We start from the raw sequence: 25,650 nt of genomic DNA on the forward strand, positions 1-25,650 counted from the left end.
ATTCGAAATTCATCAGGAAGTGAAGAGCGTTTCGGCTCCTGTGATGTTTTAATAAACAGATTCATTTACACCTGACAGACACTCACGTGAACATTTGGTAAGTGTATGTTTTATTTTCTTTCTCTGGTATTCAAACTAGGCGGGATTTTATTATTTTATAAACGCGACTGTTATGAACTCAACGGTGCGGTAAAAAGTGTGTTGACATTCACCTGACTGTTGTTACATTCATTTTGATGTTGTAAGTGATTTTATGTGTCAGTGTAATTTATATGAATATATTAATGAACATTGATGTATAAAGCAATTTACATATTCTGTCATTAATATTCTATTTTTATTGATACATTGTTGTTATGTTGAAAAATAGATTTTAGTAGTTTTACAATACACACATGTACACAAATGTGCAATTTCCATATGTATTTGAAATATTGAAGAGAAGTATGTGTGTATATATATATATATATATATATATATATATATTGCCATTAACATTTTTGCAATTAATTTTGAGTAGTTCTGAGGTGTGACCAGTGTTGGGTAAGTTACACTAAAAAGTAATTAAGTACAAACTACTAATTACTCTGTCTGAAAAGTAATTGCATTACTTATTACTAATTACTTTCTAAAACCCTGATCAACCAAGACCAGATGAAAAATACAAGGGTAGACACAAAACTGTTCTTTTAATTATTTCAAATAAATCTAATAAATTATTCATGAACTGGCCAAAGAATTTAAAGGGGCAGCGTTAAATTATAAAACATACATTTTGACATTAGACATTACATTTCAATTGATTGTTTTATATGGAATTTTTCTATAGTCTCTACAGTATATAATGCAATTACATCAGATGTAACTGTAATTAAATTACTGAAAAATTAAGAGTTATCACTTCCTTTTACTTTTTTCATTGAAAAAGTAATTTAATTACAGTAATTAATTACTTAGTAACACATTACACCCAACACTGTGTGTGACTGACATTTTTAAAGTACAAATATTTTAATGAAGTCTCTCAATTAATATACAGCCATGAAAACGGCATATATGATAATTATAGTACGATTAGAGGTAGAATAAAGAATGAAGTGTTGTTTATGGTAGTTTTAGATGACATATAGCACACTGCATTATAAGGTAATATACATAGATTATAAGATATACATTGATCTTATACTGATCATTAGACTCTAAGAAGTTTGAACAGTTTAGATACTGTAATGTATTGCTCTGTTATCACTGTTGAGCTGCCTACCAAGAAAACATTTTCCATATATACATACTGTACATGCGTGCTGTCTAGGTAGGGAGCTCTCTAGGATTGAGACACAGTCACTGTGTAGTGGACATCAGTCACTTGTCTTCTAGTGGTTGTGTAACATGATCTTCATCTTTGTCCTGCAGCGATGTTGAAGTTTAAATATGGAGGACACAGCAGTGTTAAAGATCTGTCTGGACTCGATTCTATCACGAGCCGCTGTGCTCGACTCAATCAACTGCTGCAGGTGAAACACGCTCATGCGGTGATCTCAATGTTTCTCACACTAAACGTCTTAATTGATTATTTTTCATTTTAATGGCTTGTTTTACCACTTGCCAGGTTATTGGTACGAGATTACTTTGCAACATATTTACTTGGTCCTTATTTATTTTCTTAATGCATGCTCCTGGTCTTATTCATCAGTGCATGCTATTCTAAAGAATAATCACAATCCTTAATCAAAACGTATTAACATGCTCTACCTCTGAAATGACGCCTCACCAAGCCGTTATTTTTGACCACGTCATATAGAGAACACTTTACACTGTCAAATAATTTCCCGACAGATAAAACCAACTCCCGCCCCCTTTTTCACTTGGAAATGTGTCAATACGGAAGCAAAATGGGTTGTGAATACCATTGCATGTTGACTTTAACCTTCCTATTGCATTCCGGTCATTTTTGACCCGGGCGAGGAAAATGTTTATTTATATTTTTTAGTACAGGAACCAAATTTTGTGGCTTTGTCAGGGCTATCAAAATGATCATAAATAATAACAGTTATTATAATTTTTTTTATTTAAGATATATAACTATTTAAAACAAATTGATATTCCGTACACGGGTCAATTTTGACCCGGCATCAACTGTGGCTTTACACATGATATAATGCTGATTTTTTTGTACAGCTATGAATCTGATATATTTAAAAAAAAATACTTTTCTTACATTTAGCCTCTTTCTCATGGTCTCTGATGGGACTGCATCTTGTTTGCACACTAGAGGTCGACCGATAGTGGATTTTACAGACCGGATTCTACAAACTATATTGGACAGTACCTGCCGATTAAAATTGATACTGAATGAAAAAATAACACTCAAAGTAAAATAGTGCTGAACTTTATTACAAAAATAAACAGTACTGACTGACCCATGAAAATGTGTTGTACTTTTTAAAATCAAATAAATATTCATATATATGAACTAATATTAAAATTTTAAAGTCAGCTGATTTTTAAATTGATGTTGTTTCATTAGTCCACAAGAGGGCGCAATAAATACATAAACCATTCAGCACCATGATATTATTGCAAAGAACATTCCTATCCTGCCTGTTAAGAAAGAGCATTTCATTTTCAACTAATGTGCATAAAATAAATACATAACAAGTTTTAGTTGGTCCACATTCTCAGATGTTAAATCAAAAGTAAAATGAGGGGGGAAACGCTTCAGAAGACAGTTCACATGGCGTTACACTTGCAGTGATTCCTACTACTCCAGACTCAAGCTTCATAATAACAGCGAAATACCACATTGTTTTTTATTCAGTACAGTTGTATGTAGAGTAGCAATATTCCCCGATAGCAGTGGTATTCGGCTGAACTCGGTGGTGAAGCGGCTCAGATTATGAGCACAGGTCAGGGGCTGTTCAATCAGATGAAACACAACAGACTGGAACCGAATGTGAGGATCTCGAGAAACACATTTACAAGTTGAACATCTTTCCTGACAAAGCATTTAAACAACTCATAATCTGAGAAACACTTACAGGTGCATCTCAATAAATTAGAATGCCGTGGAAAAGTTCATTTATTTCAGTAATTCAACTCAGATTGTGAAACTCGTGTATTAAATAAATTCAGTGCACACAGACTGAAGTAGTTTAAGTCTTTGGTTCTTTTAATTGTGATGATTTTGGCTCACAATTAACAAAAACCCACCAATTCACTATCTCAAAAAATTAGAATATGGTGACATGCCAATCAGCTAATCAACTCAAAACACCTGCAAAGGTTTCCTGAGCCTTCAAAATGGTCTCTCAGTTTGGTTCACTAGGCTACACAATCATGGGGAAGACTGCTGATCTGACAGTTGTCCAGAAGACAATCATTGACACCCTTCACAAGGAGGGCAAGCTACAAATATTCATTGCCAAAGAAGCTGGCTGTTCACAGAGTGCTGTATCCAAGCATGTTAACAGAAAGTTGAGTGGAAGGAAAAAGTGTGGAAGAAAAAGATGCACAACCAACCGAGAGAACTGCAGCCTTATGAGGATTGTCAAGCAAAATCGATTCAAGAATTTGGGTGAACTTCACAAGGAATGGACTGAGGCTGGGGTCAAGGCATCAAGAGCCACCACACACAGACGTGTCAAGGAATTTGGAGGAACAAGGAAGTTGTTGTATTCCTCTTGTTAAGCCACTCCTGAACTTCAGACAACGTCAGAGGCATCTTACCTGGGCTAAGGAGAAGAAGAACTGGACTGTTGCCCAGTGTTCCAAAGTCCTCTTTTCAGATGAGAGCAAGTTTTGTATTTCATTTGGAAACCAAGGTCCTAGAGTCTGGAGGAAGGGTGGAGAAGCTCATAGCCCAAGTTGCTTGAAGTCCAGTGTTAAGTTTCCACAGTCTGTGATGATTTGGGGTGCAATGTCATCTGCTGGTGTTGGTCCATTGTGTTTTTTGAAAACCAAAGTCACTGCACCCGTTTACCAAGACATTTTGGAGCACTTCATGCTTCCTTCTGCTGACCAGCTTTTTAAAGATGCTGATTTCATTTTCCAGCAGGATTTGGCACCTGCCCACACTGCCAAAAGCACCAAAAGTTGGTTAAATGACCATGGTGTTGGTGTGCTTGACTGGCCAGCAAACTCACCAGACCTGAACCCCATAGAGAATCTATCGGGTATTGTCAAGAGGAAAATGAGAAACAAGAGACCAAAAAATGCAGATGAGCTGAAGGCCACTGTCAAAGAAACCTGGGCTTCCATACCACCTCAGCAGTGCCACAAACTGATCACCTCCATGCCACGCCGAATTGAGGCAGTAATTAAAGCAAAAGGAGCCCCTACCAAGTATTGAGTACATATACAGTAAATGAACATACTTTCCAGAAGGCCAACAATTCACTAAAAATGTTTTTTTTATTGGTCTTATGATGTATTCTAATTTTTTGAGATAGTGAATTGGTGGGTTTTTGTTAAATGTGAGCCAAAATCATCGCAATTAAAAGAACCAAAGACTTAAACTACTTCAGTATGTGTGCATTGAATTTATTTAATACACGAGTTTCACAATTTGAGTTGAATTACTGAAATAAATGAACTTTTCCACGACATTCTAATTTATTGAGATGCACCTGTATAAGAGAGCAAGACGCGATGGCCAAAGACCTCCAGCAACTGTAAGGGGCTGTTCACACCAAACACTTTTGCAACAATCCATTTCAAATCAAATCAAATCAAATCAAATCACTTTATTGTCACACAGCCATATACACAAGTGCAATGGTGTGTGAAATTCTTGGGTGCAGTTCCGATCAACATAGCAGTCGTGACAGTGATGAGACATACGCCAATCTACAATAAACATCAATTTAACACAACACAATTTAAACATCTGTTATACATAATTAAACTCGACTTAAAACATCAAATTAACACAGCACAATTTAAACATCTGTTATACATAATTAAACTCGACTTAAAACATCAAATTAACACAGCACAATTTAAACATCTGTTATACATAATTACACAACTTAAAACATCAAATTAACACAACACAATTTAAACATCTGTTATACACAATTACACTCAACAATATACAATAATAACATACATTGCACAGTATACAATATGCTGTTTTTGTTTTTTGTTTTTTGTTTTTTTTTGTTTTTTACTATATAGATACTATATAGATACACATTATTCAATAAAAATTAAAATATATATGAAAAAAGTATATATATAGAATGTACAGTATTGTACTGTATTGACATTCAGGCTGTCGGTTGATAGTCAGTTGTTAAGAGAGACATAATATAATAACAGTAATATAATTTATGACAGTCCGGTGTGAGATAAAAGAGTAATAAAGTGCAGGGATGATGTATTTTGATCGTGGGAGATCAAGAGTTCAGAAGTCTGATTGCTTGGGGGAAGAAGCTATCATGGAGTCGGCTGGTGCGTGTCCTGATGCTGCGATACCGCCTACCTGATGGTAGCAGTGAGAACAGCCCATGGCTCGGGTGGCTGGAGTCTCTGATGATCCTCCGAGCTTTTTTCACACACCGCCTTGTATATATTTCCTGGAGGGAGGGAAGCTCACCTCCGATGATGTGTTTGGCAGTTCGCACCACCCTTTGCAGTGCTTTGCGGTTGTGGGCAGTGCTATTGCCGTACCAGGCGGAGATGCAGCCAGTCAGGATGCTCTCCACAGTGCAGGTGTAGAACCGTGTGAGGATGTGGCGGTTCATTCCAAACTTCCTCAGCCGTCTCAGGAAGAAAAGGCGCTGATGAGCCTTCTTCACAACGACTTCAGTGTGGACGGACCATGTGAGTTCCTCAGTGATGTGGACACCCAGGAACTTGAAGCTGCTGACTCTCTCCACTGGTGCCCCATTGATGGTGATGGGACTGTGTTCTCTGTCTTTTCTTCTGAAGTCCACCACAAGCTCCTTTGTCTTACTGACGTTGAGGGAGAGGTTGTGCTCCTGACACCAGTGTGTCAGAGTGTGCACCTCCTCTCTGTAGGCTGTTTCATCATTGTCAGTGATCAGACCTACCACCGTCGTGTCATCAGCAAACTTAATGATGGCATTGGAGTTATGTGTTGCCACACAGTCGCCACACAGTCGACATTTGGTTTTCTATTTAAATGCGCGCTAGACGAACGTCTTTGTTTCCCTTTGTTTTTGTTTATTCAGCGTCTCGTGCACAAGCGCTGTTTTTTAGATGATGTATCTAATTAAAAAGAGCTTTAAAACAATATTGAGACAGCTGCTTTCAGTTAAACTGTGTCTTGCCTTTTTTAGCACAAGAGTGTGATTGATCTGATCGTATTACAGTGAGGATAAAAAAACTGAATTGAACTCGGATGCGTTTCTGAGTGGTTTATACGTTTCTCTCAGCTGCATGAAGATGTTAATTTGCTTTCTCACATCACTAGCTTTAAATATGCAACTTAGCTGGCAAACGAATGCGTAAATGTGACCAGCTGGATATAAACGAATGCAAATAGATGGTAGTAGATGGTAACAATCGTGACATTTAATCATTTGTGTAAGTATTGTTGTCACATTGTTCAAACCACTTGAGGTTAGCTTTAATGTTAGTGTCTAGAGCTGCAACTAACGATTATTTTGATAATCGATTAATCAAACGATTATTCGGCAATTATTGCAACAATTAATCATCAGCTCTTAATCGATTATTCAGCTTGTGCCCCGAGTTAAAAGGTTGTATTAAACGTGCTTACTAACAATAAAGAGGACAAAATCATCTTTTAGAAATACCTCTAAATGACATTCACTGAATTAAAGGGAAAAAATACTTAAGTTTAACTCCGTAAAGAAATTCACTGCAAAAAAATCCTATTGTTATCAAGTGTTTTTGTCTTGTTTTCCATTTTAAAATTGTCAAAAAATCCTTAAAACAAGATACATTTACTTGAGAAGCAACATATAAGATATTTATACTTTAGAGAATGTGTCATAAATATAAGTGTATTTTGTATATAAGTGTATTTTTTCACTTGGTTATACTTCTGTGAGTGCAGTAAAGACAAAATATACTTATATTATCTAAAAGCAAGTCTAAATATCTTATATGCTGCTTCTCAGGTGAATGCATCTTTTTTAAAGATTTTTAGATATTTTAAAATATTTGTATTTTTAATATTATATTCAACATTCTCAGATAACAATTTTATCTTCTTCAGTATAGCTGCTAAAGTAAATGCACATTGTTTTAAAGGGGTTTTAGATATTTATATTGGAAAACAAGCCAAAACAAAAACAAATCAAAAATGTATTTTGTTTCCGTGTATAATGGGGTGAAGACTACCCTCTCTCACCTTTCTGTTCACTTCAATCCATCTTTAACTCACAAAAAAACAAACTCTCTCTTATTAATAAAGATGCGTATTGCCAGTGTTCTTCACGATAAGAAATGCACAGTGACACATACAGTTGTGCTCAAAAGTTTGCATACCCTTGGAGAATTGGTAATATATGTACCATTTTTAAAGAAAACATGAGTGAGCAGGTAAAACACATTTCTTTTATTTCTTATGGGATTCATATTCAACTGTAGGTTATAACAGAATGGCACAATCATAAAACAAAACATGGCAACAAAGACAAAAATGAAATGACCCCTGTTCAAAAGTCTGTGTACCCTTAGTTCTTAATACTGTGTATTGCCCCCTTTAGCATCAATGACAGCGTGCAGTCTTTTGTAATAGTTGTCTATGAGGCCCCAAATTCTTGCAGGTGGTATAGCTGCCCATTCGTCTTGGCAAAATGCCTCCAGGTCATGCAAAGTCTTTCGTCTTCTTGCATGAACCGCACGTTTGAGATCTCCCCAGAATGGCTCGATGATATTAAGGTCAGGAGACTGTGATGGCCACTCCAGAACCTTCACCTTTTTCTGCTGTAACCACTGGAGGGTCAACTTGGCCTTGTGCTTAGGGTCATTGTCATGCTGGAAAGTCCAAGAGCGTCCCATGCGCAGCTTTCGTGCAGAAGAATGCAAATTGTCTGCCAGTATTTTCTGATAACATGCTGCATTCATCTTGCCATCAATTTTCACAAGATTCCCCGTGCCTTTAGAGCTCACACACCCCCAAAACATCAGTGAGCCACCACCATGCTTCACAGTGGGGATGGTATTCTTTTCACTAGAGGCCTTGTTGACCCCTCTCCAAACATAGCACTTATGGTTGTGGCCATAAAGCTCTATTTTGGTCTCGTCACTCCAAATTACAGTGTGCCAGAAGCTGTGAGGCGTGTCAAGGTGTTGTCAGGCATATTGTAAGCAGGCTTTTTTGTGGCATTGGCACAGTAAAGGCTTCTTTCTGTCAACTCAACCATGCAGCTCATTTTTGTTCAAGTATCGTCGTATTGTGCTCCTTGAAACAACCACACCGTCTTTTTCCAGAGCAGTCTGTATTTCTCCTGAGGTTACCTGTGGGTTTTTCTTTGTATCCCGAACAATTCTTCTTGCAGTTGTGGCTGAAATCTTTCTTGGTCTACCTGACCTTGGCTTGGTATCAAGAGATCCCTGAATTTTCCACTTCTTAATAAGTGATTGAACAGTACTGACTGGCATTTTCAAGGCTTTGGATATCTTTTTATATCCTTTTCCATCTTTATAAAGTTCCATTATCTTGTTACGCAGGTCTTTTGACAGTTCTTTTCTGCTCCCCATGGCTCAGTATCTAGCCTGCTCAGTGCATCCACGTGAGCGCTAACAAACTCATTGACTATTTATACACAGACACTAATTGCAATTTAAAAAGCCACAGGTGTGGGAAATTAACCTTTAATTGCCATTTAAACCTGTGTGTGTCACCTTGTGTGTCTGTAACAAGGCCAAACATTCAAGGGTATGTAAACTTTTGATCAGGGCCATTTGGGTGATTTCTGTTATCATTATGATTTAAAAAGGAGCCAAACAACTATGTGATGATAAATGGCTTCATATGATCACTATCCTTAAATAAATGATCAGTCATATTTTCAAAATCGATGCCAAAATTTCACAATTTCTGCCAGGGTATGCAAACTTTTGAGCACAACTGTATATATATGTATGTATATATATATATATTCAAAACCCATCATGTGCTGAATATATAGGCTATAAAAAGCTTAATTTGGTAAATAGCATACTTAACTAGAATTGTAACAGATTATGAATTACCTTTGCATTCTATAAATCGATTTTAAAAACTATTGGCCGACTAATCTGTCATCAGCCTTTTCCACTACCTTAGTTATCAGTATCGGCAAAATCCACTATTGGTTGACCTCTAATATATATGAACAATTAAGAACTTAATAATGAGTTACAATATGGTTTTAGATGAAAAGCATTGGGTTATGAATGTTTTATAAGCTTAAATTCCACCTTAAGAAATCGGAGGGTTAAGGTCTGGTTATTGCATTACTGTAAAACTCCTCGCTGATGGATCTGAATTCAGATCTTCTGTGAAATATTAAATATGTGTTGTTTTTCAGGGGAAGTGCTCCACAGGAGTGAATGGAGTGACCAGAGAAGGACTGATTGATGCTCTACTGGTGCTCTATCAAGAGTGCACATCACCAGAACTCATGAAGATCAAACATGTGGCCAATTTTGTCAATAAATGTTAGTACTGATCCCGAAATTTAAAGCGTTTGTGTGAAATTTGTTTATAATGTGGCTTCAATGGGTTCTTTGATGTTGTTTACAATAAAAAATAAATAAAAAAAGTGTACTGTCAAGACTTGCGTGTCAGTCAGACGGTGGCTTGAATAAACTGCAGCGTGAAGCAGACTTTATGCTAATATTTACTAGTCGCCAACACGAAACCGGTCATTGTGTTGTCATCGTGGTGGTTTGTGTGTGTTTGTGTCTCTCAGATTCTGAAGTTGTGGCTGAAGTTCAGGAACTGCTTCCTGGTAAGAAGGATTTCGAGGTGAGGGGGGTCGTGGGACGAGGACACTTTTCTGAGGTGCAGGTGGTGAAGGAGAGAGCGACAGGGGACGTGTACGCCATGAAGTTCATGGAGAAAACCTGCCTACAATCTCAAGACCAGGTCGGTCACTGCTACATCAGCCTGGGCCAATCTAGCCAAAAAGAAGGTGTTTATTTTTTTGTTTGTTTCGGTGGTTCGTAACAGCTCGCCTGGGCGAACTTTCAGGAAAACTTCTTACCGGCTGCTAAACACCTTCTTACTGTCATTGGTCCACGTCATTGGTAGGTGTGTCCTGGAGCTCCACCCACTTTGAGGCTGACAGCAAATTCCGTTTTACGTTGTTCAGTCAAGATATGATCAGTCAACATGAATACAATGGCGTGCAGAGTTATTAGCGAGCTGTACAACTTTACGCACATCTGTATGATCGTTCGCATAAAGATGTTTTTTTTTTGGTTTAATTAGTCTACATAATTAATCATATCTACTCCGATACTCTTAAAGAGCACCTATTATGGTTTATAAACGTGCCTAATTTTGTTTTAAAGGTCTCATACAATAGATTTACATGCATCCGAGGTCAAAAAACACTTTAATTTGCTCATAATTTAAATTGCAGCATTACTTTTTTTCCCCCAGTGTCAAAAACGACTCGTTCAATGATCCGTTCTAAAGGATTCATTCTTAACTCCTCCTTTCAGAGAGCCTACTCTGCTCTGATTGGTCAGATGTCCCAGTCTGTTGTGATTGGTCTACTGCTTAGTGTAGTGTTTGAGGGCGGGTCAAAGCTGTTCGCGAGCAGCCAATGAAGACTAGAGGCAGGTTTTTTGATACAAAATTAGGTAGGTTAGTACAGGAAGGAAGTCTGGAATTACTAACGACTCGTTTCAGGTGTTCAGAATCGGTTCTGTCTTTTGGGAGTCAATAACTCCATTTGTCTTTGCAGACTTTTTTACATTCACAAACAGCTATATAACACACTTCATGAAAGATAATATTTGAAAAACCATAATAGATGCTCTTTAAGTGCCCATTCACTCATGTGCCGTCTGCAGCCGAAAGCCATTCACACATCTGTCTAAAGTGAGATATTCCTCTAATCATCATTCTTTTGTCTGTATTCCACCCATTTACACTCATATTTACATGTGTGTAGTATCAGTGTCATCCTAAATTGTAATAACAGAGTGTAATCTGCACATATTGTGGCCATTTAAAGCATGTTAGCACATTAGCGCCATAAATGCAAAAGGTAAACATTACAAATTACACATTATCTGCTGCATATTACTTTTAAATCATCATCAAGTAGTTAAAACAGCTGCTTTCACTGATCTCATGTGAATTCTACTCATAGAATGAGTCATTGATAACACATTTTTATGTCATATTAGTTGTTGTTTTACATGTAATCTTAAGCATATATATATATATATATATATATATATATATATATATATATATATATATATATATATATATATATATCTTTTTTTTCTCCCCAATTTGGAATGCCCAATTCCCAATGCGCTCTAAGTCCTCGTGGTGGCGTAGTGACTCGTCTCAATCCGGGTGGCGGAGGATGAATCTCAGTTGCCTCCGCGTCTGAGACCGCCAATCCGCGCATCTTATTACGTGACTTGTTGAGCGTGTTACCGCGGAGACCTAGCGCCTGTGGAGGCCCATGCTATTCTCCGCGGCATCCACGCACAACTCACCACGCCGAGAGTGAGAACCACATTATAGTGACCACAAGGAGGTTACCCCATGTGACTCTACCCTCCCTAGCAACCAGGCCAATTTGGTTGCTTAGGAGACCTTGCTGGAGTCACTCAGCACGCCCTGGATTCAAACTCGCGACTCCAGGGGTGGTAGTCAACGTCTTTACTCACTGAGCTACCCAGGCTCCCTAGCATCCTCGTATTTAAATGCTTACATGATCAGTGTCTTAATGTTCCCAAACAGTATGTCATTGCTCAGCCGTTTCAAATATCTTTTTACCTCTGAGCGAAGAATGAAGAAGCACTTTGCCGTGAGTGTGCCAGGGCCTTTACCATGACATTTAGAAAAGAACTAAATGACTAATTCGTAGTAAATCAGTACTTATTACATATCTGAGTTCATTCCTCTTCTGATGTAGGTGTTGTTCTTTGAGGAGGAAAGAAACATCCTGGCTTTGAACTCCAGTCCGTGGATTCCTCAGCTCCAGCACGCTTTTCAAGACCATGATTACGTCTATCTGGTGAGTGAGCTGCTCAACTCAGAGTACGAGCTTTCACAGGTCAGTTCACGGCAAATGCAAAGGCTTGAAGAACGCCCCAAACTCGCATTGACATGTCGGGCAATGTTTTGAAAGCACCACAAGGTCACAGTGTTTACTCAGTGTAGGAAGTACTTGTACACTACCAGTCAAAGGTTTGGACATTTTTGACTAAATGTGTGTTCTTCATGATCTTAGAAACGTTTTGATCTAAAGGCTTCTGCTTAAATACTTGAAATGAGTTGTGTCGACAAGTATAAATTGTGCCTGCGTATGAATGTCTTTATAAAACTCAAATTTAAATGAATCTTTTTTGTAGCAGATAGCGAAGGAAAAGCAGCACACAGTACATGTGAAGTTCTTCAATACTGTTTAAAAAGCATCTCGGGGTGAAATTCCTCATGATTTAACAATGTTTGGCCACTACATTATTCCCATACTCCTGTTTGTGTTACTGATAGTTTTGATGTCTTTATTAGTATTCTAAATAGTGTAAAATAATAATAATAATAATGAGTAAGTGTGTCCAGATATTCGACTAGTAGTGTTTATGATTCTGCACATGAAACTGGGATAGGAGAAAGTATTTGAACATCCAAAAAAATGACATTTCACCTTTAAGAAGATGTCATTTTGAAAAGCATGATCTCACTGCCTCAGTTGGCTAAAACTCTGTACCATGATGCTTCTTTTGTCTGTCTGTCTAATGGATGTTTGTGATGGTCTCATACAGCGAGTGTTTACGGTCACTGTGTTCTTGTCCTGCCTGGTAAAAAAAAAAAATCTGTGGAGAGGTGACATAGACTGAAGACATAGACAAAGAAAGTTAAAAGCACTCTGAGTTTTTACACCATGTGATAACCATACGCGAGGCAACAAGCAATTTGCCTGTTCACACTGAAAGTCAAAATGCTGCTATCAGAACATATTTAGTAGCATTTTCTAAGCATCATTATTACTACTGTAATGTGGGTAAAGACTGAATAGTGTGAAACATGGAACAACATAACCCAGGATTAGAGATTGGAATCATAAGCTGTAGATTCAAAAGAAGCGGCTCATAAGAGTCATTCGTTCAGGAATCGCACTACACTGTATGTTTTGCATTGTAGATTTAAAAGAACCAACTCATGGGGGCCAGGGTAGCTCAGTGGTAAAAACGCTGGATACCACCCCTGGAGTTCGCTAGTTCGAATCCCAGGGTGTGCTGAGTGACTCCAGCCAGGTCTCCTAAGCAACCAAATTGGCCCGGTTGCTAGGGAGGGTAGAGTCACATGGGGTAACCTCCTCGTGGTCGCTATAAAGTGGTTCGTTCTCGGTGGGGCACGTGGTGAGATGAGCGTAGATGCCGCGGTGGGTGGCATGAAGCCTCCACACGCGCTATGTCTCCGTGGCAACGTGCTCAACAAGCCACATGATAAGATGCGCGGGTTGACGGTGTCAGACGCGGATGCAACTGAGATTCATCCCCTGCCACCCGGATTGAGGCGAATCACTACGCGACCACAAGGACTTAAAAAGCACATTGGGAATTGGCCATTCCAAATTGGGGAGAAAAAGGGGAAAAAATCAAAAAAGAAAAAAAAAAAAAAAAGAACCAACTCATAAAAGTAATTTTTTCTGGAATCGGACTACACTGGACAAGCTGTATGTTTCCACAGTAGATTCAAAAGAACCAGTTCATAGGAGTCATTAGTTCGGGAATCGGACTACACTGGTCAAGCTGTATGTGTCCGCAGTAGATTCAAAAGAACCAGTTCATAAGAGTCATTAGTTCGGGAATCGGACTACACTGGACGAGCTGTATGTGTCCGCAGTAGATTCAAAAGAACCGGTTCATAAGAGTCATTAGTTCGGGAATCGGACTACACTGGTCGAGCTGTATGTTTCGCACTTTAGATTCAAAAGAACCAGTTCATAGGAGTCATTAGTTCGGGAATCGGACTAAACTGGACGAGCTGTATGTGTCCGCAGTAGATTCAAAAGAACCGGTTCATAAGAGTCATTAGTTCGGGAATTGGACTACACTGGTCGAGCTGTATGTTTCGCACTGTAGATTCAAAAGAACCAGTTCATAGGAGTCATTAGTTCGGGAATCGGACTAAACTGGACGAGCTGTATGTGTCCGCAGTAGATTCAAAAGAACTGGTTCTTAAGAGTCATTAGTTCGGGAATCGGACTAAACTGGACGAGCTGTATGTGTCCGCAGTAGATTCAAAAGAACCAGTTCGTAAGAGTCATTAGTTCAGGAATCGGACTAAACTGGATGAGCTGTATGTGTCCGCAGTAGATTCAAAAGAACTGGTTCATAAGAGTCATTAGTTCGGGAATCGGACTAAACTGGACGAGCTGTATGTGTCCGCAGTAGATTCAAAAGAACCAGTTCGTAAGAGTCATTAGTTCGGGAATCGGACTAAACTGGACGAGCTGTATGTGTCCGCAGTAGATTCAAAAGAACTGGTTCATAAGAGTCATTAGTTCGGGAATCGGACTAAACTGGACGAGCTGTATGTGTCCGCAGTAGATTCAAAAGAACCAGTTCGTAAGAGTCATTAGTTCGGGAATCGGACTAAACTGGACGAGCTGTATGTGTCCGCAGTAGATTCAAAAGAACCAGTTCGTAAGAGTCATTAGTTCGGGAATCGGACTAAACTGGATGAGCTGTATGTGTCCGCAGTAGATTCAAAAGAACCAGTTCGTAAGAGTCATTAGTTCGGGAATCGGACTAAACTGGACGAGCTGTATGTGTCCGCAGTAGATTCAAAAGAACTGGTTCATAAGAGTCATTAGTTTGGGAATCGGACTACACTGGTCGCGCTGTATGTTTCGTGCTGCTGATGTTGCTGGTGTTGCAGTGCTGCTAAATGGTCCGAGTATTTTAGAACTGTGTTCCATCCACAGCAGCGGAAGAATGCACATCCGAGAACCATTAACGGAACCGAATGTAATGAAAATCATTTGCTGCCGTTTTATAAAAATGGAAACTGTCCAGAATAAGAAACGGTTTACCCAAGGTTAAAAATGTCCCAGGTTTAACAATTTTAATGTTGAAAAGTCCATTAGAAACATTTGTTTAATCCTTTGGATTGTTGTTCTCGCATTCTCGCGATGAAAAACATTCTCACATTTCCTTTAAAGAGAACACTGCCTTCCCGTCTCAATGAAACACACTTCACTCTCTTCAACGACACGTCTTATGACCAGTAGAGCGAACCCTCATCTCTCAGCCCACAATCCTCTGCTGCATACCAATTAACCACAAACTCTTTGATTGAATGCCACAGCGTTCACAGATCAGCCAAAATACATCACAAATTAAGAAGAGAAACACTTTATCCTTAAGTGCATGGGTTTTTATGCACTTGAAATGTAGTTGGTATTGCTTAGGGAAGGCATGACTTTTCTATCCCTTTAAAGGTATAGTTCATCCCAAAACGCTTTTTTTTGAAGAATTTTGACCCTGCTTTTTTTTCCCATACAATGAAAGTGAATGGTGGCATTAGGCTGAAGGCTAACATTCTGCCGAATTTTTGTGGAACATAAGTATAAGTAAATATATGACAGAATTAACATTTTAATGGTGAACTAATTCATCAAACATATTGTCTTGATTAGTTTGCACATGGCTGTTGAGAGTATTGTCAATACTTGGGTGTTCTGTGTGGTTGCTCAAAGGAATATTCCGGGTTCAAAACTATTTAAGCATTTAAATAGAAAAGTCATGGAAACGTAATACTGGATTTTTTTAGCGCAAAAGCAATATTAGCTTAGCTGTGGTCTCCCATTCACCTCTATGGAAGTTTAACCTGCTATAGTTTACTTCCGCGTTCCAAGCCTGGGAATGTGAAAAGGGTCTATTGCTGCAATCAAAAGAGCTTGCTCCTACAAGTCTTTGTGATATTCTGCTGTCTAGCTCTAACTGGAGTCCCTCCTTTAATGTAAGTCTATGGGGGTTTTATCAGGTGAAAATGGTAAGTGTGATCTGTTAAGTAACAGCACACCTCTCCTCAACAAGACACAAGATTTTAGGGATCATTCATGTCTGGAGCACAAACACTGCAGGACGATTTACATACTGAACGTTTAATATTTGGTGTTTAGTATCGGCAATAGTTATAGTGATGCTCGCATGAGCAAACACCACTAATTATAGTAACATTGCCAGTTTGGCACCCAGAATTACATTAGTGGTCCAACGGCTCACTTATGATAAATCCGTGCAAACGTGTGGTTAATAGTGTTGCACTGGTGCTCAGGACTGACGCACATTAACTCCAGATGTGATTTGTTGCTCCCTGTGCAATATCAGTGGGTGAGGTGGAGGTTTTCCCCCTTCATGTGGGCAAATGCACAAAGTGACCCGAGAGACGATTTTCTATTTCTGCCGCTGCCTTCGTTCATACGCCCCCGGCACAAGGGGAGAAAAAAACACGTAATCCGTCTTTGCCCGAGCATTGTGCTGAAAAGACCCTCACTGTCTTGTTGCTAGGATACGTGGGCCAGAATTCCGCACTTGCCATTAAAGTCCCAGCGGGTTTGCTTTCCATTCATGTTCTTGTGTGAGTGTATTTGTGTTGGCATGTGTGCATGCATGCTTTGTTATGTTTACGTGCCCCACACAGGGGCACATCAAATCTGGAGTGTGTGAGAAGCCTATTTGGGTTTAATATAACCGAGTGGATGGAAGTTTCTGATGAATAATGCAGTTAAATGGGATTCTAATGATGCAACAGACACTGTGTGTGTGTTTGAAGTGTGCGTAGTACTGAAGAGTGCTTATGTATTGTATAAAGCATTTATGTGGTTTCTCAAAATGAAATATCTGCCATCAAGCTATGAGGTGTTTTTGTATTCAGCAGTATATGAAAACCCTAAAAAATCTCACAAAACTAATGTCAGTACTGTATGTAAAGCTTTTAATTTTAAAAATGTACTAGTGTGTTGAAATTAACACTGACCAAGATGCAAAGTGCTGTAAAAATGTTGTTCATTGTAAGTTCATGTTAACTAATGTAATGTAGTGTTATGTTAACGAATACAACCTTATTGTAAAGTGTTACCAAAATTAATTAAATAAGGTTTTTCTTCCACTTCAGGCACTTTTAGCAATGTGGACTTCTAGAAAGTAGTCTTGTTAAAACATTTTCACACTCTCTATAGTTTCTTTGTTTGTTTTTACTCGTCTACTAATAATGTCCAACAGTGTATGTACATGCATCACAGGTTATTTATGTCATTTTTGCCCCTTTTCCATGCTGATTTCCAGCACATCGGAATCACTTAATCTAGTCATAAAAATAGCTTTAGCTGTAAAACGTAGAAAGTCATGACACGTGACATATTTGGATGAAAAGTAATGTTTGAATGCACAATTAAATTCAAATTGCGGTATGTCCTAGTGTGATAATTCAACTGCAAAAATATGTGATTTAATTATAAATATATAATCTCCAAGTGATTCCTGCTTCAAAATGAATGTGTGAAGTTGCTCATACACTGAAAACACCTCATCATGATCATAATGCACGTGTGTGTGTGTGTGTGTGTGTGTGTGTGTGTGCGTGTGTGCGTGTTTGTGAGATAACAGAGAGCAGAACACTCTGAATTGCGCAGCACACTTAGACTATATATATATTTAATTAAATCACAACTTTACTGGGATTTATAATCACACTGGGCCATGTAGGGAACTGCTCCCGGTCAAAAATGACCGGCCATTGAAAATGAATGGGGGAGATCAAAAATAAGAGTGTTCAGAAGCATATTCATCGTGTTCATGTTCACATGTGCTTGTGTGGTTGCAAACATAAAGGCCTCAGACCTGTGCACGCGCGCATACACACACACGTGCGCTAACACACACAGACATGCACACGCACATACAAACGCGCACATGCTCACGTACATGCACAAACTCTTTTGAGTATTACATGCTTTCTTTTTCACAGAGATTAACTTTATCCTACCCTGGACTGCATCCAACATCCATTCATCCATCCAACATGACAACACACACACACACACACACACACGCACACGCACACATTCCAGAACTGTCTTTGCCCCACAGTGACCCCTCTTCAATACAATCTTTCTTTGATGATCCTTTTTTCAATAAGCATTGTGTGTTTCAAATGCAGAGCACACATTTGCAAGGCTCATGCAAAAAGCTATTGTCAGTCATGTGCATGAGCACAAAAAACCACCAGGTGTTTGTTGTTGATAAGAAAATATAACAGAAATATGAACAGTGTTGGTATTTTTGGTCCATGATATGTTCTTTATATGACAGTGTTAATGTGTAAATAGGCTTAGGCCAGTCACAATGGTCAGATTTGACAGGGAACACCACAAGTGTTACTTTGCGCCCCTTTTCAGAAAATAAAAGCATTTCAAAATAAAAGTGCTGTTCTTTGTGATCTTCCCCATTCATTTTCAGTGGCCGGTCATCTTTGACCGGGAACACCACAGTCCTATCTCTATTGCATGTGCATGTGCACAGATCTGAGGCCTTTATGTTTGCAACCACACATGCACATATGTGAACATGAACATGTAAGAAAGCATGTAATACAGAGTTTGTGCGTATACGTCAGCATGTGTGTGTGTGTTAGTGCACATGTGTGTGTGTGTTTAGTAATGTTGGATGGATGAATGGATGTTGGATGCAGTTCAGGGTAGGATAAAGTTCATCTCCGTGAAAAAGAAAGCATGTAATACTCAAAAGAGTTTGTGCATGTACGTGAGCATGTGTGTGTTTATATGTGCGTGCGCATATATGTGTGTGTGTATGCACGCGTGCACAGGTCCGAGGCCTTTATGTTTGCAAGCACACATGCACATGTGAACATGAACACTATAAACATGCTCCTGAGCACTCAATTTTTCTCTTATTTTTGATCTCCCCCATTCATTTTCAATGGCTGGTCATTTTTGACCAGGAACACCACAAGTGTGACTTTTTACCATTTTGTACAAAATAAAAGCATTTCAAAACAAACTTCCTTGTTAAAAAATTAAAGCACACTAGTGTGCTAAATAGTACAGAATTTGTTCATATTTTATTTAATATTGCCAAAATTATCCACAAATGTTTTTAATTTTTTTTCACTCAAAAATGGAGGTGCATAAGCTCAGGGCAATGAGGCCTACGATCAATAAGTTCCAAAAAGAAATACATAACCGGTGCTAATTGAAAGAAAACAAGTTGACAAAAAGATTGAATCCAATATTTGGTGATAATATGGCATAATGAGAGATTTATAAGCTATTTTTAATAGGCCGGTCATTTTTGACCGGGAACTCCACAAGTGTAACAAGGTGAAAAAACTCTATTTTTTCACAAATGGGTAGAAACTAGGGCTGTCAATCGATGTATTTTAAAAAAAAATAAAATTCATTACATGATATGGTGAGTAATTAATTGAATTAACCGGAATTTATTGCATATGCAGTATAAATATTTGCTGAGAAAGCCGCTCAAATAATAATAATTCAATAATTCAATAATAACAATAATATAAAATGATTATAAATAGAAATAATTATAAATAGTTATATTTAAATAATTATAAAAATAATATATATATTCTAAAAATAATTGAAATGCATTACATTAGTGTGGCAGATGAGTAAAGCTTTAATTTATAGTGTAATTTAGAAGGAAATATATTGTTTATTTCCATATTATTGAACATAATCCTATCATTGGCTTACAGTCTACAGTAATCCATTTTGCAATTGAATCGGACAATCTGTCAGATATATTTTATTATAAGGGCTTTTCTAAGGACGCGTCAGTGTAAATGTGCATCAGACGAATGCTTTTGGGGCATCTCACTTTGGTTGTGTCGTGCCATAAACGCATCGATTTTAGATCTCTGTATCAAGTTAAATGTGATTTGAAACATGTCTTGAGATCCGTGTATTCGCAATTGCGCTCTTTCCAACTGTGTTTGAACGTAAGAACGCGTTTTCATCTTGTGATGTCTCAAGTGTCAGGCAAGCCCGTGGTTTGTTCTACAGTTGTGCTTTGCCCATACAGCTTGAGTTTCACTTACTGCCCCCTGCTGAAAACAGGTGGTACTTCAAGCTTGAATTACTTCAATGGTAGAAATATTCCGTATTACGGTCCGGGGACATGCTTAATCGCGTGAATTTGTTTAACGCATTATTTTAAATATAATCAATCGCACCGAATTAACACATTAAATCGACAGCCCTTGGAAAAACATTTGAAGACACTGCAAAATAGTTTTGGAAATGCATGGAACAGTCACGGAAATTTACTTGTCAAAATGTTTATGAACCCCGGAAAATTGTGCCGTGAAAAGCGTGGGAACCCTGATTGTGTTTAAAAGAATTCTGTGTTGGAAATGACGCTGATGGAAATTGCATTTTTCTTTTTTTACGTTTTTGAAATAAAATGGCCAACTCTTTTGTCTTGCTTAGGCTAAACATTTTATGTATCCTAAATTCACACAATTGAATAATATTTTCACAATTTTCACGTAATTTGGTGAAATTACAGTTTAATTACAAATGACGGCCAATAATAATATTCTGCACACGTGATATTTCTCTTGATTTTTTTTTTTTCTCTCATATTTTATTTCAAGCATGCTCTTTACTCTGGCCTGGATAGCTCAGCGAGTATTGATGCTGACTACCACACCTGGAGTCGCGAGTTCGAATTCAGGGCGTGCTGAGTGACTCCAGCCAGGTCTCCTAAGCAACCAAATTGGCCTGGTTGCTAGGGAGGTTAGAGTCACATTGGGGTAACCTCCTCGTGGTCGCTATAATGTGGTTCACTCTTGGTGGGGTGCATGGTGAGTTGTGCGTGGATGCCGTGGAGAATAGCGTGGGCCTCCACACGCGCTACGTCTCCGTGGTAACGCGCTCAACAAGCCACGTGATAAGATGCGCGGATTGACGGTCTCAGACGTGGAGGCAACTGAGATTCGTCCTCCGCCACCCGGATTGAGGCGAGCCACTACGCCAACACGAGGACTTAGAGCGCATTGGGAATTGGGCATTCCAGATTGGGGAGGAAATAAAAAGCATTTTTATTCTTTACTGATACTTTTGCCCACTTGGTTAACAAGTACAAAAAGGGGCAAAATTGTTTGGTGGTGGAAATGACACCACAACTGTGCATGGGAAAACTGACAAATCATTTTCACACAATAATTGTTAAAAAAGCTTGTTTATTTCACTCTGTTTAGATGATCATAGTATTAAACATGTAATAATTAGAATTTTTATAATGGATTTCACATAGTTTAATATTGAGCTGAAACAGTCACATAAAAGGTATTTTATGTACAAAAAAAATAAATGATTAAGGCCTGGGAAAAAGTTTACATGTCAGTTTTATATAGCAAAAAGAAAAAGTTGAAATGTGTTTGTTTTAATAACAGAAACACCTCAAAATGAATACTGTAAAATAATTCTATTAGTGTAAAATAATACTGTACATAATTATTGCAACATATTTTTTAATGAATTGTCATTGAAGTAATGTCAAAATGCAAAAATTGTAATAAAGTAGCATTTCCTTTATGATTTTGGGGTGGACATGTTTTCATCCATTTGCATTTTCTCTTCACATGTTTCACGTGGTAGCGTGTGGTCTTGTATAATCTGTAGGGAGTTTTGGGATATAATCTTAATGACTATGATCACTGTCATTGCATCTCCTTTTGATATTCCAGTGAAATCACCCGGGCTGTTTTGCTCTCTTATCTGCATAAAAATTACTTATTGATGTTTTAGCCAAACTAGACTCTCACCGATTGCTCATTTACTGCTGTTGTAAACCACTAAATAATCACACTAAATAATTAACTGTTTACATTTGCATATTTATTCTTGTGCTGGAGACAGTTGTCGGTTTCTCTTATACTGTTTGGATGATCTTTAATACATCAGAAAGCTCTCAGTTTAAATGCTGTATTAGTATGTAGATGTTCAGATCCTTTATGTAGTTATGTAGTGTCGCCTGTGGCATCGTTTCAGGCTCACATCTTATTGGCTGATCAAGTGGAATAACATCACAGCTACTGCGACTATAATAACCATTTCACTATTACTGCGCCATTCATACCTGCATCACCATGTACGTTATGTTCACACAGATCTGTGCATTTCTCAGTTGTTTTTCCACTTTTTCACACTTGTTTTTTCCTTCGTTTTGCACTGACGTGACTCCCTCAAATTGCAGTTTAAGCCAGTTAGTTCATTGTCTAATTAGAATGGTAATGGTGTAATCATGAGCTTTTATTTAGATTGTGGATGTGTGATTGAGACGAGTGCTCGCTAATTAAACCCTTGTGATTTGGTGATCTGTCTGTGTGAACCGGATGCGCTGTTTTTGGCTTATGTGCAATAAGAGGTTCATTTATAAGTGATTATTATGCAATATCACGTTGCAAGATCTGTCGTACACCTGATGCTTCGGATTTAAAGTGAAGAGTTTTATATCAAGGATTGTAGATAGAAACCCGAGACTCAAAATGCCTTGAATGTCTCGTGATTAATTGACTTAAAGAATTGGACTCCATGTTATAGACTTGTGAACATGAGAGCTCTCTCAACGTAAGCAGCGCCTTTATGAAATATAAGGGTGTTGGGTTCGATATGGGTCTGGGTCTTTAGAGGGTCTGGTTTGGTCTACCACATTATGACGTTTTGTCTGTTTTTTTCTGTGTGTTTTGAACAGGTCATGGAGTATATGCCCGGCGGTGATCTCATGACTTTGATGAACAGATATGAAGATCAGTTTGATGAGTCTATGGCTCAGTTTTATCTCGCGGAGCTCGTACAGGCCATTCACGTTGTACATCAGATGGGATACGTTCACAGGTATGATGAAACAGCACAATCTTGATGGATGTTAATGCAAACTTTGTACAGAGAAAAATAAGGCCACATCCACATGAATCCACGTTTCTTTGAAAACTAAGGCTGTCGATTTAGCACGTTCATTTAGTGCGATTAATTATTAAAAATAACATGTTAAAAAAATTATGTCCTCGACCTGTACGTGAGTTCCGTAATAATGTTCCTACCATCGGAGCAATTCAAGTTTGATGTACCACCTTGATGCAGTAGGGGGCAGTCAACGCGACTCCAGCTGTACAGGCAACACGCATTGATTTTCAATGATAACAATGATAAACCTATAAAGACAGGATGACCAGGGGGCCTGGGTAGCTCAGCAAGTATTGACGCTGACTACCATACCTGGAGTCGCGAGTTCGAATCCAGGGCGTGCTGAGTGACTCCAGTCAAGTCTCCTAAGCAACCAAATTGGCCCGGTTGCTAGGGAGGGTAGAGTCACATGGGTTAACCTCCTCGTGGTCGCTATAATGTGGTTCTTGCTCTCGGTGGGGTGCATGGATGCCGCAGAGAATAGCGTCCACATGCATTATGTCTCTGCGGTAACGTGCTCAACAAGCCACGCGATAAGATGCGCGGATTGACTGTCTCAGACGCGGAGGCAACTGAGATTCGTCCTCTGCCACCCGGATTGAGGCGAGCCACTACTCCACCACGAGGACTTAGAGCACATTGGGAATTGGGCATTCCAAAATGGGGAGAAAAAGGGAGAAATGAAAAAAGACAGACTGACCATGAGGTTGTTAATCAGTGGTATATGCTTCCGTTGAAGCCACACCTTTGTGTGCTTTTGTCCAAGTTTTGAATACTTTTTTGCTTCAAAAAACAAAGTTTGTAATGTTGTGATTCACCTCAGAGGTAGTTGGTTTGGTTCATGGCTTACAACTCTTTTATGGAGAATTTTATGTAAAGCCTATGCAAAAAATGCCAATAAGTGGGCGGGCACTGTTGCGCTTTATTGAGTATCGCCACCTCGTGGACCCACTAATTAGTGCAAATAATTCCAGGCACATGCGCATTCAGAGTACGTTTGAAAAATTGGTCCGCATGCGTTCAGTGCTCGAGCACTCTGCTGATGATGACATTTTTCGTCACACCTCCTTAACGCAGACGTCTAGCGTTCGGGTCTAGCCGAAGTATACTTGGGGCTTTAGATTTTCTTTTTTTTCTACAGTGAGTTTACTGATGGTTTTAATCAAATCTTGTTTTTCTCTATAGTTTTTTTTCTCATTAATGTCTGCTTGTTTTGTCACTGTCTCTGCAGAGATATTAAACCGGAGAACGTTCTGATCGACCGCACTGGTCACATTACACTGACCGATTTTGGGTCTGCAGCCAGACTGACCGCTAACAGAACGGTAATGAGAGTGATGGTGTCATTGTAATGTCAGGTTATTCAGAGATGAACCACTGATCCTTTCAAGAAAGCTTGATCATGTTCAACCTTAATTTGCTATTGATTGAAATGCCTCTTAAAATAGATATACTGTATGTTATTAGTGTCATAAATTACAGAAGTAAAATTGGTTGCAGTGCCGTTCCATGCTGACTTCAAATGTTAATGTGTTTTTCTGTTAATCGAATTGCGTTGTCCTAATGTTGTGCAGGTGTCGTGCTCCAAACTCCCAGTGGGCACTCCAGACTTTCTTGCTCCAGAGATTCTGTCGGCACTGAACGGAGGAACGGCGTGCAGCTACGGTCCCGAGAGTGACTGGTGGTCTTTGGGCGTCATCGCTTATGAAATGATATACATGAAACCACCCTTCACTGATGGCACCTCAGCGAAAACCATCAGCAATATCACGAACTTTCAGGTGAGGATTGACGTTTCATGGCATTTATGAAGGTTCATTCTAGGGATGTCAATTTCCAAAAATGTTCATAATCGATCGTCGTGGAAATTAACGATCAATGAATCGATTAATCGTTAACGTTAATACTGCAAAACGCACGTGGAGGTCTCCAAATAATATGTGCATGTAGCCAATTGTTTAAATATAATTGTAATTATTACACTTAAGAAATTCTAGAAACTACACAGGCTACATAATATGCGTATAGGGAGTGGCAGTACTGGTCAGTAATACTACATTGAAGATGAATAATACTAAGAAATTGACCATGTATTCAGACGGTCCCTTACCACATCCTTCACACCCTATTATTACAATAAATGTCACATTTAGCTTGGTTGTTTTTTGAGTAGAGTGAATTAACTCCAGATGATGTTTTTCTGTATGTCAACATTCACTCGTGTCATCTCCAAAAAGAGATTTTAATTTCAATAGAATAACCCTGGTATATATATATATATATATATATATATATATATATATATATATATATATATATATATATAAATATACAGTATAGTACACATAGAAATTACTTATTTGTTTAGTAACCATTTTTGTAAATCACACTTTTACGCCAGTAGGTGGCAACAAATGAACGTCTTATGAGTTTTGGGTCATTATACTATTGATAAAGCACAGATAGTTTGAGTCATTGACTAATAGGGCAGCGAGGCAACAAGACTCGG

The 25,650-nt window shown here is 38.5% G+C and overlaps 1 protein-coding gene across 1 annotated transcript in view; it reads left to right on the forward strand.

The window, feature by feature from the left end:
• LOC127433126 (citron rho-interacting kinase-like) overlaps positions 1 to 25,650 on the forward strand; it is a 154,815-nt gene continuing 129,165 nt past the window's right edge. The window contains exons 1-8 of the mRNA XM_051684799.1: positions 1 to 97; positions 1,414 to 1,514; positions 9,510 to 9,639; positions 9,894 to 10,069; positions 12,090 to 12,191; positions 22,930 to 23,072; positions 24,373 to 24,466; positions 24,716 to 24,922. Of these exons, the coding sequence (XP_051540759.1) occupies positions 1,416 to 1,514; positions 9,510 to 9,639; positions 9,894 to 10,069; positions 12,090 to 12,191; positions 22,930 to 23,072; positions 24,373 to 24,466; positions 24,716 to 24,922 (951 nt within the window). The 5' untranslated portion in view covers positions 1 to 97; positions 1,414 to 1,415. The remainder of the gene's footprint in view (positions 98 to 1,413; positions 1,515 to 9,509; positions 9,640 to 9,893; positions 10,070 to 12,089; positions 12,192 to 22,929; positions 23,073 to 24,372; positions 24,467 to 24,715; positions 24,923 to 25,650) is intronic.

Source organism: Myxocyprinus asiaticus, chromosome 4, assembly GCF_019703515.2.
Source record: "Myxocyprinus asiaticus isolate MX2 ecotype Aquarium Trade chromosome 4, UBuf_Myxa_2, whole genome shotgun sequence".
Lineage (NCBI taxonomy): Eukaryota > Metazoa > Chordata > Actinopteri > Cypriniformes > Catostomidae > Myxocyprinus > Myxocyprinus asiaticus.